The sequence below is a fragment of the Rhinichthys klamathensis genome, unplaced genomic scaffold, assembly GCF_029890125.1.
Source record: "Rhinichthys klamathensis goyatoka isolate OS25496 unplaced genomic scaffold, OSU_Roscu_1.1 h1tg000191l_1, whole genome shotgun sequence".
NCBI classification, from domain to species: domain Eukaryota; kingdom Metazoa; phylum Chordata; class Actinopteri; order Cypriniformes; family Leuciscidae; genus Rhinichthys; species Rhinichthys klamathensis.
The window spans coordinates 7,330,939-7,349,785 of NW_026606717.1; the positions used below are offsets into that span (position 1 = coordinate 7,330,939).

Genomic DNA, 18,847 nt, shown 5'->3' on the forward strand with positions numbered 1-18,847 from the left:
GTTTAAAATGAGAATGTAAAAAATCTAAAAGTGTTTTTTTTTTTTTTTTTAAATTCCAAAGTGTCAAACGTCCCACGGCTGAAGAAACGCCGATTTATGTCTTAATAATGTGCAGCACTTTCTGCTTTGAAAAGCTTTAATGTGTTTTTACTGACATCTAGTGGCTACATTATGTCATTACATGAGCTCAATGCGGATTTCGTTTTTTTTTTTTTGGCCTTGATTTTGACTCGTGATAAAGGCCTTTTTTCTTTTGCTATGTTCTTGTCTCTACACAAAATATATTTTTAATAGCCTAATTTTGAAGGGAAAAAGAAAATAAATAACAACAATAACATAATGTCCATTGTAATAACTATTAGAAAATCTATATATAATTTTTTTAATCATTTATTTACTATCATTTATGGCTGCATTTCAAGGTCAAAAATCCTTTATTTGTCACATACATGTGATGTAATGTATTAAAAATGTTTTCCCTCGTTCGACAGTGCAAAAACATACGAATTAAGGACATACACACAAACATTATACATTTTTTTTAAATAAAATATAACTATATATACATATATATAACTCAATAAATATGATGTGAATAAAACAAAATACGATATATTATGTAAATAAAATAGAATATAGAAGTGAAAATAGAATAAAAGAATATAGAAGTGAAAATAGAATAAAGTACAGGTTTTGATGCAAAATATACAAAAACACAGAAGCTGTACAGTGTGCAAAAAAAAAGTTTAACATACATACGTGTCGTCAGCATGTGAGGCGGGAATATGTAAAAGTCCTCGTTCACTTTAGAGTAGAAATAAAGCATGCACTGCTGGCCACTCCAGTGCAGCACGTGGCGGAAGTGACATGTAGCAAACAATAAAGATGGCGACTTCCATAGAGCACGAGGATTCCTTTGAACAAGTACGTTTCTTCTTGTTGTTGTTGTACAATATCGAGCGTTTCAGTGGCCTCATTTGTCGGAATAGATTTCAGTATACATTTTAAATCAACCGAAATGCCTGATAATTGAGTCGTAAACGGCACTTTAACCTGTAATAAACTGCGCTAAAGGCTGTCGGCGCTGTCCACAGTGAGCTGAATACAGTGTTTGTTTCGGTGTGTTTACAGGAGGAGACTGAAGAGGAGACTGAAGAAGAGCCAAAAGCACCAAAGATCCGCGAGACACCAGAAGACATCAAACTAGAGGCGATTGGCAACACAATTGCATTTCATCCCAACCAAGACATCCTTGCAGCTGGAGACATCGATGGAGATATATACCTGTACGGTTGTTTATTTCTCACGAATCTATAGTCCTCATTTTCGGTTGAGATCGACTTTACTAGCTGTCTGTCTTACGCAGGTCCGTTTCATGAATTCATGAAATATTGATAGGGAAAAATTACTCCTAGTCGTGTTTAAAAAGTTTTACCAATCACCACAACATGATTTCGTTTTATTTAAAAAGGTTAATACAAAGACGAGAATTCCAAAAGGCATAAATAACACAAACACGTAAAAGTCTTCACCCGAATATCGGCCTGAAAAAAACTCTTTTTGCCTTTTTATACTTCCCCTGTTTCTTGGGCCGCCTTCTATCCATGGGCTGTCATCTTAGTACAGTTAATTTCTTTACACGGTAATACTTGGGACTTATCCTAGTCCCTTATTAACATAAGCTGGCAAAAGCACATATTCAAAACATTACATATTTTTCCACACCTATCTTATACACAGCACATACACCAAAAGCTTTATGTGGTAAGTTCCTCTATTTCAGCCCCTTTGACCCCTCTCTGTTCAAAATTCTCTTTAAAAAAACACATGTGGTTTTAACACCCCTAAACATGTCATATATCAATAGCCACACATACACTTCTAACAATGACCCTTGATTAGGGGTTTGAGTAATTTGAGCCTGTCCTGCAAATTCAACACATCTTTCATTTGAACAGTTTATTTCATTCTCAACTATAAAACTATTTGCAATGTGTAATATCTTTTTATTCAATCGTTCAACTTGTCTGATCATTTTTATTAATTGCTGGGCACGTTGAATCCGTTCGTTTCGAGGAACTTGAGCTTTAGTGGAAGATCTTTGCCGGCGCCTTTCTCTCCTTCTCCGTCTAGCGAGCTCTCTTTGCGTTGTCCCTCTGGAGGAGTTTAACTATAAGATCATCCATAAAAAATCACAACCTTGTCTGTGACGTTAACATTTCTTATTTCTGCTTCATCTTCATCTGTTACATTCAATGCATTCAGCAAATCTTTAATATATACAATTTCTGGGGAGTTTTCAGAAGAAGGTTTTTCAGGAGAAGATTTATCAGAAGACTTCATACTCAATTGTTCTTCAATATTTTCTACAAACTGCGTACTACTACTACTCTTTCTGCCATAGAAACATATGGTAAGAGTGGTATACTAGTGCGCGGTTCCGAATTCATCACGTTCTGACGTCAGCTGCGTAATGCATGTCGGGAGTTTAGGTCTATAGGAGTCTGCTGTATAATTGGAAGTAGACGTTAATGTTTGTATTATACACATTGAAATGGTGAACGCCTGCTGCGTGATTAAGTGCGACCGGCGTGGAAAACCCATCGCAAATGGCTTGTGATTTTTCTGCTTCCCGGCTTGGAAACGGCACACTGGAACTCAGATTTCCGAGTTAACCAAGCGGCGTCGCGTGGCATGGGTAGCAGCAGTGAGATGATAAAACATCACCTTCAGCAACATTCCCAGACACATGCATGTGTCACCAAACACCAAAACAGAGGTGAACAGATAATGTACAGACTGCACATCATTGAAAACATTAAAGGTAGCCTATTAAGTTTATTCATTAAAGCATTTTTTCAGAGCAATTTCTGGCTTCCCGTTTGAAAAGCAAAGTCGGAGCAATGTCACGGATTCTGAAGTCAATAGGGGTGTAACGGTACACAAAAATCACGGTTCGGTACGTTTTCGATACAGCAAAAAGTAAGAAATGCCAGAGAAATTTCCTATTTGTTAAAAGAAAAAATATTTTTTAAATAAGTGAGTTTTCCTACATCTTGAAACTTTCAGGTTTATAAATGGGTGTAATCTTTGAAGGATGAACAAATAATGTTTTGGTCATCACATTAAAAATAACATTTAAATATATGAAGAGTTCAGATGCAAAAGCCATTTGAAATTTTCTTCTAGAATGATCATTTTTACCAAGCTTGTATATTTAAGTTCAGTAATTTCACTTAAATGGCAATGAAGATGACCTATTAATTGTCATTTGAGTGAAATTACTGAACTTAAATATACAAGCTTCATAAAAATGATCATTCTAGAAGAAAATTTCAAATGGCACTTAGAGGCTTTTGCATCTGAACTCTTCATATATTTATTTATTTATATAATATTTGAGTTTTGAAGTGCTGGAAAAAGATGTGTGAAGTACTTGAAAGCATTTCACTATTCCAGCCAAACTGGTTACATTTAGTGTTACTAAATTAAATCCATGGTGAATGTTGCTGGTCTGTGGACGTAAAGTATTACTAGTTCATTCACGGCACAATATTTCTCCTGGTGTCCACGTCAGCGCTGTTTGATCTAATAGAGATCTACGGTTAATAACGGAGAAATGTGAATGCTTCTCACTAGATCTCGCAGCGATGTTATTACTTCAGTGGCGAATTCAAATGTTTTCTTTACTGGATCTTAGCGCTGTGTTGTAACAGTGTCGCTTGATCGAGATCGGCTCGCGCTGCACAGATGTTGCTGGTCCGAACTGATAAACGATCTGTGAAGCACAATATAATGAGTATGAGAAGCGCAGTTTCGTTCCGCTGTCATTACGTTTGCCATTTGATGTTGCGCAACGTTGTGGTGATCGCGCCAGCGCGAATTTTGTCGGCAGGAAAAATGGTCCAAGGAATCGTTCGGTTTGTATGCGCACCGAACCGGAAGCCTCGAACCGAAACGGTTCAATACGAATACATGTACCGTTACACCCCTAGAAGTCAATGCGTCAATGCGTGATACCGGTAAGATCCGTGGTTTTCCAAAGTTACTTGCCACCCAGCATTTTCACTGGCCACAATTTTGCCATCGATACCATGAGGTGAAAATGCCAATTAGATATTTTTAATATTATCTCATAATTTGGCAACCGGTATATTAGGCTGCTGTCACTTTAAGACCTGACACACGGACCCCAGCCCAAAAGACAACACTGTAGAACAGCAGGAATGTAGTTTTTGTTGCTGCAGGCGTGCCGAAATTAACCGCTTGTTGGAGGAGAACAGGAGACAGAAGGAAGAGCTCTCTCAAAAGAAGATCGGGGAGGATTTTTTGAAAGACGGCGACGTGAAGGTCACGTACTACACTGGACTTTCATGTTTTGCTGTTCTGATGGGTGTGCTGACACAACTTCTTCCCTGCCTGCCACAGACCAGCCCCAAACGTTCACCGTTTCAGATCCTCCTCTTAACTCTGATGCGCCTGAGGCTGAATCTACCAATCCAGCACATTGCGTATCGCTTCTCCGTAGATCGAAAGACTGTGTCCACCACATTCAGAGATCCCATAGGCACACTGTTTATACATCTCAAACCCTTGGTGCACTGGCCAGAGAGACATTGCTTGCAAGCCACCATGCTACGTCAGTTCGTAGAGGCTTTTGGCAATCGTGTAGCAGTTATTGTGGACCGCTTTGAAATGATCATTGGAAGAGCGTCAAATCTCAACGCTAGAGCGCAGACTTTTTCCCACGACACAAACAAGCACACCCTGAAGTATCTCATTGGCATTACACCACGGGGAGCCATCTCTTTCGTTTCTCAAGGCTGGGGAGGTCCTGTCAGTGATGAGCATGTGACTGAGAATAGCAGTCTTCTTAACAAACTGTTGCCTGGGGACTTGGTGTTGGAAAATCGTGGATTTGACATCAGGGACAGTGTCGGTGGACTAATGTGTGCAAAAGTGAGAGCAAGTGGACATACTGTAGCAGGCTGAATGCAAAAGATGTGGAGGAGACACGCCAGATGTCTCAGAGTCCACGTGGCGAGGCTTAGTGGATGCGTACGCACAAAGTCCATCATACTAAATGGAGCTGTACCAGTGAGCATGGTGCTCCCATGTCAAGGCGAGGACATGGCATTCCTTGACAAGACTGTGTCTGTATGCTGTGCCTTGACTAATATGTGCCCCAGCGTTGTTCTGAAACTGCAAACCATGACGTAAAACATGTTAACTATGTAAGAATTGCATGTTGCAACTTGCAGCATACCACCTGTTACCATAATAAATGACAAAGTATTTAAATTCTGTCTCTTTATTCATTGATAGTTGATAGGAGTGTACTAGTGCAGTTCAGTATAAATTCATCTCTCTTTGGTTTGCAGATATTCATACTCCTGCACTGAAGGAGCAAACAAAGAGCTGTGGTCATCAGGACATCATCTCAAGTCCTGCAGGAAAGTGCTCTTCTCCAGTGATGGACAGAGTAAGCATCTACTTTTACATTCATTACGCTGTTTCCCCAACACTGACTAAAAGGTTCTGCAGGGATGACGTTTTTTGTGTTTTATAGGCCAACCTGGAAGTCAGCATCACCCCGATCCCTCTACAAAAACCATAGGATTCTTCCATTTGCTTTTAGATTGTTGCAGAAAATAAGCTCTGTGACCATCAAATGTTTATTTTATATTTATTATGTCCCACACAACCTCTGTAGTCCCATTTAGCCAATTGTTAGAAACCCCCTTTTTTCATGTCACGTGAAAGCTTTAAAAAAAATCATATGGGGGTATTACTGTATTCTCCTATTACTGGAGCTTGTTCACCATAGAACTTATTTCAGCCGTTTAACTAAAAACCCATTCAAAAAATCCTTTGACTTTGAGACGATGGAACCGGAAGTGCTAAAAGGCTTACAAAAATGTAATTCCTCCATATAGCAATTGTGATTTCTCTTCTCTTTGTTCTTCAGAATTGTTCAGCGTGTCTAAAGACAAGGCTGTTCACATCATGGACGTGGAGGCTGGAAAACTAGTGACGCGCATCCCGAAAGCTCACACGTATCTGATATTCCCATCTATTTTTATAAAGCCTTTAAAAAAAAAAAAAAAATATGTATTCTGGTTGTATTAGTAAAGCTGTTGAAATGATAGCACAGAGCTCTTTGAACTGCAAACTAATTAATGTTTTTGGTTGTTTTTAAGGGTCCCAGTCAATGCCCTGCTGCTGGTTGATGAGAATATATTTGCGACCGGAGATGATGAGGGGACGCTGAAGGTTTGGGACCTGAGGAAAGGAACATCATTTATGGATCTGAAGCACCATGAGGATTATATTAGTGATATCGCCATTGACCAAGCTAAAAGGACACTACTTACTTCCAGGTAATGTTAAAGGGGACCTATTATGCCCTTTTACAAGTTTTGTTTTTGGGGTCTGTTAGAATAGGTTTTTATTTTTCATATATTTAAAGGTGCTCTATGTAACTTTTCTACTAAAATGAATCCTTTTTTTATTGCCTGTGTGTGAAGGGGTTGTAATCACACATTAAAATGATCCACTTGTCGAGTTTTGCTATTACCTCTGAAGGCCAGTATTCCTATTTCTATGTGAAGTCTCCGGGTCGGATTTACCGCGAAATCCAACGGATGTGACGTGCATGCGCGCTCCCGAGCCTCTCTCCTTATATACAGTCTATTGTAGACGGTCAGGCAGTTACGTCCGATTAAAGGCGCACGTTTTTCGGCTTATATCTCAGTCAATCTTTGATCAATATTCCCAAGACTCTAATTCTTTCGTAGTGCTGGACGGGGCCTTTCGAACGAGCCCACCCCCGAGGTCCAACTCGCCCGGCTCCCCGAGTTATAGCCGTTCGAAATCGGGGGTCCCAGCGAACGGCGATCCGGTAGGGGGCATCCCCGAGGCCCGCCACTCTAGCGTTCGGGCAAGGGTTCCCCTGGGACCTCCTCCCCTGAATTTGAGCTCTCTGGGTCTTTGCGTTCTAGAGATACGAGCGATTTTCTTCTGAGATCGTGACGTCACCGGCGTCCGCAATTTTGCAGCGCGCCCGATGGTTTTCTGCTAATATCTCCGCGAAAACACCACCAAAAACTATGGAACTTATATGGTTCTTTTCAGCTCGACTAGATGGTCCCAACGAGCTCGGTGCTCGCCGAATCCGTCTAGTGTTCGCCGAGATATTTGCGTAATAGACGGTATTGTCTATGAGTTCGAGCACGAGTGCTCTTGTAAAATTTGGTTGCAATCTGAAACATCACCACTAGAGGCCGCTAAAAGTTACATAGAGCACCTTTAACAACACTGCGGCACCTCTCTTCCCAGTCTGTCAGTAACGCTCAGGGCTGAGTTTCACAAAACCATTGTAGGCCTAAGTAGATCGTAGAAACGGTTGTACGAATCATCTTAGAGTTACGGGCCGTGTCCAAAAAGCTTAATAACTTAAAGGGTTAACACCAATTTTTTTAATGAAAGCTGAGAGCTACGCGACTACCACTTTGACGCTTCGAGTTTATAAAGAGATCGAAAAACTAATCCATATGAATTGAGTGGTTTAGTCCAAATTGTCTAAAGAGACTCGATCACTTTATATGATGAACAGATTGAATTTAGGCTTTTATTCACATTTAAACATTGATCAGCTGAAAATAAACAGAAGCTCAACCGAACCTGCTTTTTTCTGACTGGAGCTCAAATGTGCTGCGTAACACGAGAATGAACCTCATTGGTACTTTCAAATGAAAATGCTGCTATACCTATCAAGGAAACCTGTTCAAAAAACGTGTATTATAAAGGTATGTACCTACTAACTGGTGATTTCACACGGTGACCAAATAGATTTTGTTTTTGGACACAAGCAAATTAGTTTGTACTTTCATCCCAGTCTATCAAATTATAACCGTCCAACAGCATAACTGTATAACTGTGTGTCCAATGGACTGCCAATTGAGTTCATTCAAAGGTACCAAACACTGCATTCCCAAAACCAAACAGCAGAGGTCTTCAGTGATCCTGGAAGCTCGTGGCGTGCCTCCATCCACAGGTGAATGTGAGAGAACTAATCATTGCATATTTTAATCAGATTTACAAAGCAGTATATATATAGATCGTTCTGCACAAAATAATAATAAAGAAAAAATATTATTGTAGAAAAATAGGTTGACTTAATAGATTTCTTTTAAAAGAAAGAAAAATAACCAAACCTTTCCCATCAAGTACATTACAAGTATTTATACAGTTACGCAAAAAAAAAGCTATAGGCAGATTGATTGACATTTCAGCACTTCGTGAATGGACAACGACTCTTAAGTAGCACTTAAAACTCGTACTCGCGTCTCACGCATTCATGTTAAGTGCATTTTTACACTGTATATAATTTTCGGGCATCAGGGAGCCGCTACCATGGGTGGTATTGAAATCGTTTTTGAATGCCTGCTCGCTTTTTACTTTAACTTTCCAGTTCGCGATCACACATACCCCTGTGTAGGGAGCGGCGGTACTGATTTTATAAGATGTCTGTCAATGGTGCTCCGACATCGTCCTGTCAGGCATCTCTCCTTCCTTATTTCATGTGACAAGTGAAATCTGAAGAACTGTAATGTAACCGACTACCGCAGCAAGCCTAACCTAACATGTCCCTTTAGGGGCTCCATAGAATGTGTTTGCTTGAAAAATGTGTTTATGCTCTCTTTCATCAAACAAAATGACACATGACGTAATGTTTTTTCTAAATTAGGTGTTCAAATATATAAGCATCTTATGTTTAAATTGGATGAAATCTGATGTTTTTTCATGGCTGTATATGTATTACCATTTTTTGTTTTTTCGTTTTCAGTGGCGATGGCACTATGGGTGTATTCAATATAAAAAGACGAAGATTTGAACTCCTTTCTGAATTCCAAAATGGAGATCTTACCTCTGTTTCTATTATGAAAGTAAGTCTAAACAATGTCAGTATTGTTAATTAATTAACATTTTAGACATCGTGTGTTCGGCTTTTTTCTTTATTTTCGCTTTACGGTGTTGTGAACTACAGAGTTGAACAAACGCAGTCATAAAAACTACTACTCAAAATATCAGCACTTATGGCGTGCTGTTTGTCTAATCGAATTAATTGACCGTAACTATTGTATCCACCTTCATTTTCATCGCTGAAGTAAGCCGTTTCCCCTGAATGTGTGAGGCTTTGATTCATTAGCTGTTATTAGTAAATAACTGAAAGAATAAGGAAGTGCAGTGAACATTAAAGCTATAAACTGTTTTTTTTTGCCACAGAGAGGCCGTAAAGTTGTTTGTGGATCCAGTGAGGGCACCGTATACATTTTCAACTGGAATGGTTTTGGTGCCACCAGTGACCGTTTCGCAGTTCAGGCCGAGTCTTTGGACTGTATCGTTCCCATTACAGACAACATACTGTGTGCTGCCTCTACTGATGGAGTGATCAGGTGAGGCACGTTTGGAACAGATGTTTTGTTACTTTCTTTGTTCATGGTCTTATCTCACTTTGTGTGTGCACATATGTCAGCAATAAGGTATTCAAGGCATGCTGTATTGTAAATAAGGATCTTGTTAGGCACGGCGCGAAGCGTGACTATTCACAATACAGCATGCCTCGAGTACCTTATTGCTTTTATAAAACTGTTTCCACAACGAAAATAGATGCATTAAAGGGATAGTTCACTTTGAAATGAATTTTTGATATGTTTTAGCTTACCTCAAGGGCATCCAAGATGTAGGTGTCTTTGTTTCCGCAGTAGTTTCAATTTTGATATTTTTAGGTCAAACCGTTCTTGTCTGTCAGTCATATAATGCAGGTCTATGGTCACTTCCTCAAAGAGCATGCACAGAGAAGTCCAAATTAAACATGATTTAATGACTCGTAAATGTAAGTACACATTGATGGCCTAAGACACGAAACGAGCGGTTTGTGTGAGAAAACGAATAGTATTTATATCGTTTTTACCTCTTGTAACCACAGCCACGTCCAAGTGATCTGAGGGCGCGGGCGCTACGGTCTGCGCAAGCGCCGGAAGTGATCTTTCGCGCGTGTACGTCACTCATTGTTTACACAGAGATTTAGGAAGTGTTACCTTTCACTGTGAAGATCTAAACATATTTAGATATACAGGAAATCGCAATGGAAGACGATTTCGATATATCAACAGACAACGTTGAATTTTTTTCGCAACCGCGCGAGAGATCACTTCCGGCGCTTTCCGGCGCTTGCGCAGACCGAAGCGCCGGCGCCCTCAGATCACTTGGACGTGGCTGTGGTTACAAGAGGTAAAAACGATATAAATACTGTTCGTTTTCTCACACAAACCGCTCGTTTCGTGTCTTAGGCCATCAATGTGTACTTACATTTACCAGTCATTAAATCATGTTTAATTTGGACTTCTCTGTGCATGCTCTTTGAGGTGGACCCCATAGACCTGCATTATATGACTGACAGACAAGAACGGTTTGACCTAAAAATATCAAAATTGAAACTACTGCAGAAACCAATACACCTACATCTTGGATGCCCTTGAGGTAAGCTAAAACATATCAAAAATTCATTTCAAAGTGAACTATCCCTTTAATAAAGCTTTATTGTAAATAAAATTGGCTATTGTCCAATCAGCATTAGGACCGTTTAAATAGTCATGTGAAAAAGAAAGAACACCCTTTTTGAATTCTATGGTTTTATGTATCAGTTCAGGACATAATAAAAAATCACCTGGGGCCTCATGTATCAACACTGCGTACGCACAAAAACACGGCGTACGTCAGCTTTCACGTTCACGGCCAGATGTACTAACAGTGAAATTAACTTAAGAATGTGCGTTCCTCCAAGTAAACTTCATGTCTGGCGTACGTACATTTGTCGGGATTTTTTGTCCGTTGGCGACTCATAGAGGCAATAAAGTGAAGTGGCAAACATTACACTACGAATTGTTCTATCGCACCACCAGCTGTCAGATATTGCTTATAATTTGTAATTGATAAATTATTTGACATATTGTTGTCACACGAGTCTTATTAAAATAATCTATTATGCAATTAAGTAAGAACATATATAAAGCATGTGCAAATTGATACAACCCGTCTAGCAATGGCAGCGTTGGCTTAACTAGGAATAAACAATAAACTTCATTAATTCGGTCAGTAAAGATAAAAAAGAAAGTAATATTTTTATTCAGCAAGGACACATTGAATTTGTTTAAAAGTGAGAGTAAATGCATTTATAATGTTACAAAAGATTATAAGATTTCTATATCTGTTTGATTTAAGTTTTTATTCATTGAAGAATCCTGAAAATACTATATCACGGTTTCCACGAAAATATGAAGCAGAAGCACACCTGTTTTCAACACTGATAATACTCAAAAATGTTTCTTGATTATCAAATCATCATATTACAATGATTTCTGAAGGATCATGTGACACTGAAGACTGGAGAAATGATGCTGAAAATTCAGCTTTGATCACAGGAATAAATTACACTTTCACACAGAATACATTTTCAGTGAAATTTCGTTTCTTGCTTGCTTTAGCCATATTCTTGCAGGTTTCTTTTGCCAAATTGGACTAATTACCATATTTAAATTAATTTAATTGGGGGAGGAGACTGGGTGGGGCGTTGTGCTCGTGCGCTCAATTTTACGTTAATTGTGATGTACAAAGAGAATATGCGTGGGATCCTTAGTACGCAGAGATTCATACATCTGCTTTTTTTGTGCGAACGCACATTTACAGCTTTGTCCGTACGCAATGTTTTAGTATGAATTCAACGCAAGTCTTTGTACATGAGGCCCCTGGTCTTAAAATTAGGTAAATACAACCTCAGATAAACAACACCACATAACATATTACACAGTGTCATTGTTTATTTAACAAAAACTAGGCCAAAATGGAGAAGCCACGCATGACAAACTAAGTACACCCTTACTGCTTCCATAGGAATTAAGAGGGTAAGTAGCAGTCGACCGGGTGAACATCCAATGAAATGAGTAAAACTAATGACAAAATACTTAATTTTGCAGGGCCATCAGTATCTTGCCCAACCGTGTGGTGGGCAGTATCGGACAGCATGTGGGCGAAGCCATAGAGGAGATCGCACGATCTAGAGACTCACGTTTCCTGGCCAGCTGCGCTCATGATGAGCTGATCAAATTCTGGGACATCTCCGGCATACCCGAGATGAAAGTTACCGATTATCGACGTAGAAAGAAAAAAGACAGACGTCTCAAAGCTCTGAGTAATAAAGCTTTTGATACGGGACAGAATTTCTTCGCTGGTCTTTTAGACACAACTGAGGAAAACGGTAAAGAAGAAGAGGAGGAGGAGGAGGAGGATGGCGACGATGATAGTGGCAGTGGAAGCGACTGAATATAATTTATTGCAATCACATTTGCAGTATTGTGTTGCCATTTGTTGTCTAATTAATGTATATTTTCAGATTAACATCTGAATCTGTTTCACATTTATTTTTGTATATACACATTTTAAGTGAGAACTACATATTCAGAATATTTTGTGATTGAAGTATATTTAAACAAAATATGTTTGTGCATGAGAGAGAGATACAGATATGATCATCAGTTCATGCCAGTTTAAGTGTATTCTGCCATAGAAGCAAATGTGTACTGTATACCAATGGAATTGCTGAAATTCATGGTTGTAATAATAAAAAAGCACCACCGAAGAATAAATCAGAGGCCATTCTTAGCAGAAGGTCTTGACTTGAAATGGGTGGGTTTTCTTTAAATGCCTTGCAAGCCAGATAAAAGTAGACCAAAAGTAAATCCATCACTACGCAGGGGCTCAGACGGGTACGCCAGTGTCAGAGGAAGAAGCTGATTGGCTACTCTAGACTGACTGGAGTCGATGGAAAGTCTTTGCCCTTTTGAGGAAAGGAAACAAAAGCTGCACCCTCAGGCTCAATCATCAGAACTTCTCCGTTCTTGCTCTCATCTTTCACAAGAACAAGGAAGGCCTTGGCAACAGCATCAACCCTGTAACAAAATTACAACAATCACATCGACTGTACGAAACATGTCATCTAAACAAATGTTTCTAAATTTTGGTGTCAAATTCATAGTCTTGCTTTGTCTGTTATGCGTCTCTCTCCCGGGAGGAAGGATAAACGTGTTAACTCACTCCAGACAGCCTTGGTTCTCCATCATCTTCTCCGTAAGGCCTTTCAATGGAAAGAAACTTCCGGTGTGCTCTTCTGATTTCATGAAGGACAGAAGACTGGTCTTCACAAACCACGGACAGAGGATGTTGATTCTCACCCCATAGTCAACCAACTTGGAAACGGCCTATTTGACGCATGCAATTAAACAAAAGAATCTTTTTCACCAAAAATTTTTCACCAACCAGACTGAAGACTAAATACATACCGCCATGGCACGGCTAAATCCCACCACGCCATGTTTAGTTGCTGTGTAGATGGGCGCCATTGGCAACGGCCCTAGACCTGCAGGCGACGTGCAAAGATTCAGTCAAGGCGATAATTCACCCTAAAATTTTTATTCTATCATTTACTCATTTATCTCATGTCGTTCCAAGCTTGTGTGGTTTTTTTTTTCTTGAACAGAAAAGAAGATATTTTGAAAAATGTCTCCATGTGGGAAATGTCCAATGGGGTCTAAAACATCATTGGACCCCACTGACTTTCATTGTATGGTCAAACTAGCAAAGTTAGTCAATTAGTCAAAGAGCCGACAATATTCGTAATATACAATGCCAGATTTATTAGACAAGATTAGGAAGCAAGCTAGAGAGGAGAAGTGCAGAGAAGTAGAACTTGTGTGTGTGTGTAAGTGCTTTGGTTTAAAGGGACAGTTCACCCAAAAATGAAAATTCTGTCATCATTTACTCATGTTGATCCAAACCTGTTTAAGTTTCTTTCTTCTGTTGAATACAAAAAGAAGATATTTTTAAGGATGTTGGTAACCAGACAGTTGATGGACTCCATTGACTTCCTACTCATCAACTGGTTTGGTTACCAACATAATTCAAAATATCTTCTTTTTGTGTTCAGCAGAAGATAGAAACTCATTCAGGTTTGGAACAATTTGAGGGTGAGTAATTGATGACAACGTCTATTATGACGTCACCCTTTAAGGGTGTGAGGTGGTTAAGTGCTTGTGGAAGAGGTGTGTCTTTATCCTTCTTGAAAGATGTTCACTGAAAGATGTTCTCTGCAGTTCAGGTGGAGGTTGGCAGCTCATTCCACCAAAGAGGAACACAGAGGGTGAAGGTTTTGGAAAGCGACTTAAACGTCGTTGTGAATGAACATCAAGGTGTCGCTTGTTCAAATGAGTAAATTACAGAATTTCAATTTTTAGATGAACTATACGTTTAATTTCACAGATATATTTTTATCCTGTCTATATTTTTTTATCCTATTTCATGAGTTCACCTGCCCATCCAGTCTTAATAATTCATGTTAAACAAACATGGCTTGCTGTCCTTAATGGAGGCTTGACTCGACCTCAAACCCCCCAAAAAGTGTTTACCCCAGACAGCAAATCAACTGTGTGTAGTTTAGTGATATAAGGAGAGAAGACTTTAATAGATGTTATCCCTCGTCCCGTGCAGAGTACTTTTCGCTGTTGAGGAAATCTGCAATGCAATGAATATACAATTGATATGTAATCAATTTTAATCGTGGGAGAAATAACAGCTCAAAGCTCAAATAACAAAGAAAAGAGGATGTATAGGTTTGAAGATGTATAGGCCTAGGTTTGAGGATGTTAAAACTGGATGTATAGTTTTAAGGATGTAAAAAGAGGATGTACAGTTTTAAGGATGTAAACAAAGGATGTATAGTTTTAAGGATGTAAAAAGAGGATGTATAGTTTTAAGGATGTAAAAAGAGGATGTATAGTTTTAAGGATGTAAACAGAGGATGTATAGTTTTAAGGATGTAAACAGAGGATGTAAAAAGAGGATGTATGGGGCCGAATGCCGGAAGAATTGTCGCTGGGAACGTTGAATGACTGCTGCTTTTATACGCTCGTATGACTGACATAATTGAATAAATGACTGAATGATTAGGCTCCTCCCGAACCTACGTTTGGAACTTCATTCTGTCCGTTTATTTATGAAGACTTTATCAAACCTGCCATAGATGCAATGTTGATGATGACTCCTCCATTACCACCATTTTCCTTCTTCATATGTTCTAGAGCCAGATATGTGCCCCTGACCACTCCACCCTGAAAGACAACATGAACAGCAAAACCTTCAGCTGAACCAAAGATCGACCGACAGACAGATAGGACAAATAAAAAGACGATAGATAGATAGATAGATAGATAGATAGATAGATAGATAGATAGATAGATAGATAGATAGATAGATAGATAGATAGATAGATAGATAGATAGATAGATAGATAGATAGATAGATAGATAGATAGATAGATAGATAGATAGATAGATAGATAGATAGATAGATAGATAGATAGATAGACTGACTCCTACCAGGTTTATTGCTATAGTCTTTTCCCACTGTTTTTCATTGAGGATTCCTGCATTGTTGCACATAATGTCTATGCGGCCAAACTTTTCTACAATTCTTTCCAAAACTCCTGTAAAGGAAAATTTGAAAAATCTATGAGATATCCTCAATCTCTTTCACTCTTCTTATTATCTGCTGTGAAGTTGTTTGTCCTGTAACTGACATCTGATATTGTAAGTCATTTAAGTAACATGGTCGTATCATCATTTTCAGATAGTAAAACATCTTGACCTTTAAAATCTTCCTCTGATGAGACATCGGCAGCATAAAATTCAGCTCTGTCACGTCCATACTCCTCAGCAAGTGTGGTCTTCAATTCATTTCCCACCGATTTATTCACATCGATTAAAGCCACCTGTAATCAAATTAATCAGTGTAAACTGTTAGCCTATAGTACAGTACTGAACAATACATAATAGTAGCTTATAGTAAAGTAGGTGCTTTTTGTATCCTTCATCCATGTTAATTTAATATTTTTTTCTCAATGAGAATGACTTGTTGGGCATATTATAGCCTACAACTAATATGTAATATATTTAGATTTTTTTTTTTTAAATGGAAATAAAAGCTAATGTTTTGTATTTATTCTTAAAATGTATATTTTTTAGATTTTAATGGCTGGAATATGAATTAAATTAAAATTATTAATATTAAATAATTTATATTCATATTTAATATAGAATATTAAAATTGTGGCCCCAGTATGGGTCAAACTTCACAGCACATTCCGAAGAAATAACAGCATGAATTTTCATTCTAATAAGAACCTTGTAGTGTCAGGACTTAGTAATGTCTAAATTAAGTGAACTGCAGCAATACTTACTGTTCATACGTATATATAGATAAATAAAATGACATTACAACATAATCAAATTTGATGACTGGTTAGGGTGACAACAGCGCCAACTACGGTCACAGAATTTGACAGGTCACAGAGTACGAGAGGAGTACACACTTTTACACCCATTACACTTTTTAACTTTGCCCCCATCCAGTCTTATCGCAGCCAATTATTACCAGACAATATAACGCTTGTGCAACGACTGTCTTTCCAATGTCAGGTCCAACGTTTTATCAGAAATTAAATGCCTATATATATATATTACAAAGCAACGATATTTTGTAAAAGGTCAAACGTTACGAAAGTACATCGAATTATTTCTAAATATTTATTTTTAATCATTTAGCCTATTTTAATTAGCCTATCTGCATCACTCAACGTTTCCTACAGCCTGCTATATCCAGAATGATCGGCTGCTGTTTTAAAAAAAATATATATATTTCCTCAGTAGACTTTCCGAATTTTCTACCTGGTAAACTCGTATAGGTTTGTCATTCTGTGACGTGCATTCGAATCTGGAACTCGCGAGGAAGCCCTTCGACAGCATATGAGTCTTTACAGCACTGTTTATAAGATGCTTGATTTCGGCTACTTTTATTTGTACTTGTGACCCACAAATAAAAACTAACAAAAAAAAAAACGTTTTTGATACACTTTATAAATTATTTTATTTTACCTTTGACCCATTTTTCAGGAGTATTTCGACAAAGCTTCTGCCCAAACCCTGAGCTGCTCCGGTCACAACAGCAACTTTATCCTTTAAATCCATCATCAGCCACACACCTGACCTGAGAAAGAAACACAAGTGAGTGGCAAAGGAGTACGCGACAAGTTTAGAACACTTCCGAAACGCGATTGTCTGTTGCTTGGTGTTTACAAAAGCATTGATGCTGCTATATAAATTAAAATACTGCTTTTTTCTAGACTCATAAAACCAGAAAAACACAAATTGTTTACCTGTACGTCTGAACAGCGTATATAGTGACTAACTTACTAACTGCAGATTAATTTAATGAAAAGCGGCGAGGGTGAAGGGGTGGAGTTAACCATTAAAACTCACAGATATAGCGGGTGTTCTTCCATGATGAGCCTGTGGACAAAAGTAAAATATTATTTGTAAGATTAAATGTGTTATAAGGTGTCTTGTTCAACCAACAGGCGTTTTTATGAAAACACTCTGGATAAAGAACCCTGTGTATTATAAACACATGCTGATATTAACACTTTTCTTGCTGAGCCTATTTGTTCTATTTGTCCATCTTCATGATCAGAAATGCTAATTTGATGTAGATGTGCTCATTCACACAGGTTGCACAGAGTGTTTCAACATCTAAACTGAGTGAACATTTGATCCATTTAACATAAATTTGCTATAGCCTATCATTATACACACGTTTGCAAATCACACACACGTTTGTTACTCTATTTTAGTGAGGACATTGCATAGACTTCCATTGATTTTATATCAGGTTAATGAGTTTCTATCACTTAACCCAACCCCTAAACCTACAGAAACATGTGCAAACATAGGCTATTTAAATAAAAACTAGTTTTGGCCAATTTATAACCCTTTTTAACCAATGAAGACCAGTAAATTGGTTGTCATCATTTTACTATATATATATATATATATATATAGCCTAGGACAGGTAGGCTATAGGCTATAGCAAAACCTATACAAACTCACACACACTTAAACCGGATACCAGACTTTGCAGGGGAACGTCTCACTTTTTAGAGAAGTGACACCAGAGTTTATTTTCAAAGCAGAGGTGAACCAAAGGTCTGGTTTGAATAGAAAATATGAAATAAACTATGAGTATATGATATTAAAAGATACAATAGACAAAACGATCATTCATAAATTGATTATTACAATAATAATAATATGTTTGAAAGGATTACTTATAGAAATAACCATAAAAGGATAATCATAATGATGATGGTCATAAGCATACTTTTTCTTATCTTACACAACCTGTTGCTTTCACAATCTGGTGACCATAGCCTGTGTTATAATCATTTCCTAGATGAAATCATGTCAGCGATGACACATTGATCCCATTCAATTTCAACACATCTGATTCAAGCTGAGGAGGAAACTGCCTGATGACTAACAGGTTGTTGTTGTTTTGTAAGTTGACTTTAAATATTGGAGTTAAGGGATGTGTCCTGTATGTAGAAACCATATTCTGTCTGTATTTTCAAACCAATAGATCCAAGGGTTATGGTGACACCGAAATTGACTAATTTAAAGGGATGGTTGACTTAAAAAATGAAAATTCTGTCGTCACTTATCCTCACCCTCAAGTTGTTCCAAACCTGTATGCATTTCTTTGTTCTGCTGAAAACAAAAGAAGATATTTTGAAGAATGCTGGTAATCAAACATTTACTGGGCCCCATTGACTTCGTATATACTTTGTCACTTATATAGCCTATGGAAGCCTATGGGCCATCAAGTGTTTGGTATAACCCAT

The 18,847-nt window shown here is 38.2% G+C and overlaps 2 protein-coding genes across 2 annotated transcripts; one reads left to right on the top strand and one right to left on the bottom strand.

Moving 5' to 3' along the window:
- Positions 1–856: 856 nt before the first annotated feature.
- On the top strand, positions 857–12,438 carry wdr55 (WD repeat domain 55). Its single transcript, XM_056262250.1, has 8 exons — positions 857–924; positions 1,132–1,286; positions 5,382–5,482; positions 5,969–6,056; positions 6,201–6,380; positions 8,849–8,948; positions 9,289–9,458; positions 12,039–12,438. The coding sequence occupies exons 1-8, from the start codon at positions 886–888 to the stop codon at positions 12,382–12,384; spliced, it is 1,179 nt and encodes a 392-aa protein (XP_056118225.1). The 5' UTR covers positions 857–885; the 3' UTR covers positions 12,385–12,438.
- A 61-nt stretch (positions 12,439–12,499) lies between these two features.
- On the bottom strand, positions 12,500–17,181 carry zgc:56585 (uncharacterized protein LOC393297 homolog). Its single transcript, XM_056262251.1, has 7 exons — positions 17,046–17,181; positions 15,760–15,883; positions 15,492–15,598; positions 15,128–15,224; positions 13,401–13,477; positions 13,156–13,319; positions 12,500–13,010 (listed from the first exon to the last, which is right to left on the bottom strand). The coding sequence occupies exons 1-7, from the start codon at positions 17,139–17,141 to the stop codon at positions 12,860–12,862; spliced, it is 816 nt and encodes a 271-aa protein (XP_056118226.1). The 5' UTR covers positions 17,142–17,181; the 3' UTR covers positions 12,500–12,859.
- Between the last annotated feature and the right edge of the window lie 1,666 nt (positions 17,182–18,847).

Bases quoted from the DNA above. Each gene is read 5' to 3' on its own strand.
- wdr55 (XM_056262250.1), top strand. From the start codon at position 886: ATGGCGACTTCCATAGAGCACGAGGATTCCTTTGAACAA. The intron at 1,287-5,381 runs GTACGGTTGTTT...TTTGGTTTGCAG, and splicing joins ATCGATGGAGATATATACCT to ATATTCATACTCCTGCACTG. The intron at 8,949-9,288 runs GTAAGTCTAAAC...TTTTTGCCACAG, and splicing joins CCTCTGTTTCTATTATGAAA to AGAGGCCGTAAAGTTGTTTG.
- zgc:56585 (XM_056262251.1), bottom strand. From the start codon at position 17,141: ATGATGGATTTAAAGGATAAAGTTGCTGTTGTGACCGGAGCAGCTCAG. The intron at 15,599-15,759 runs GTCAAGATGTTT...TTTCCTTTACAG, and splicing joins ATCAGAGGAAGATTTTAAAG to GAGTTTTGGAAAGAATTGTA. The intron at 13,320-13,400 runs GTATGTATTTAG...TGCGTCAAATAG, and splicing joins GATTTAGCCGTGCCATGGCG to GCCGTTTCCAAGTTGGTTGA.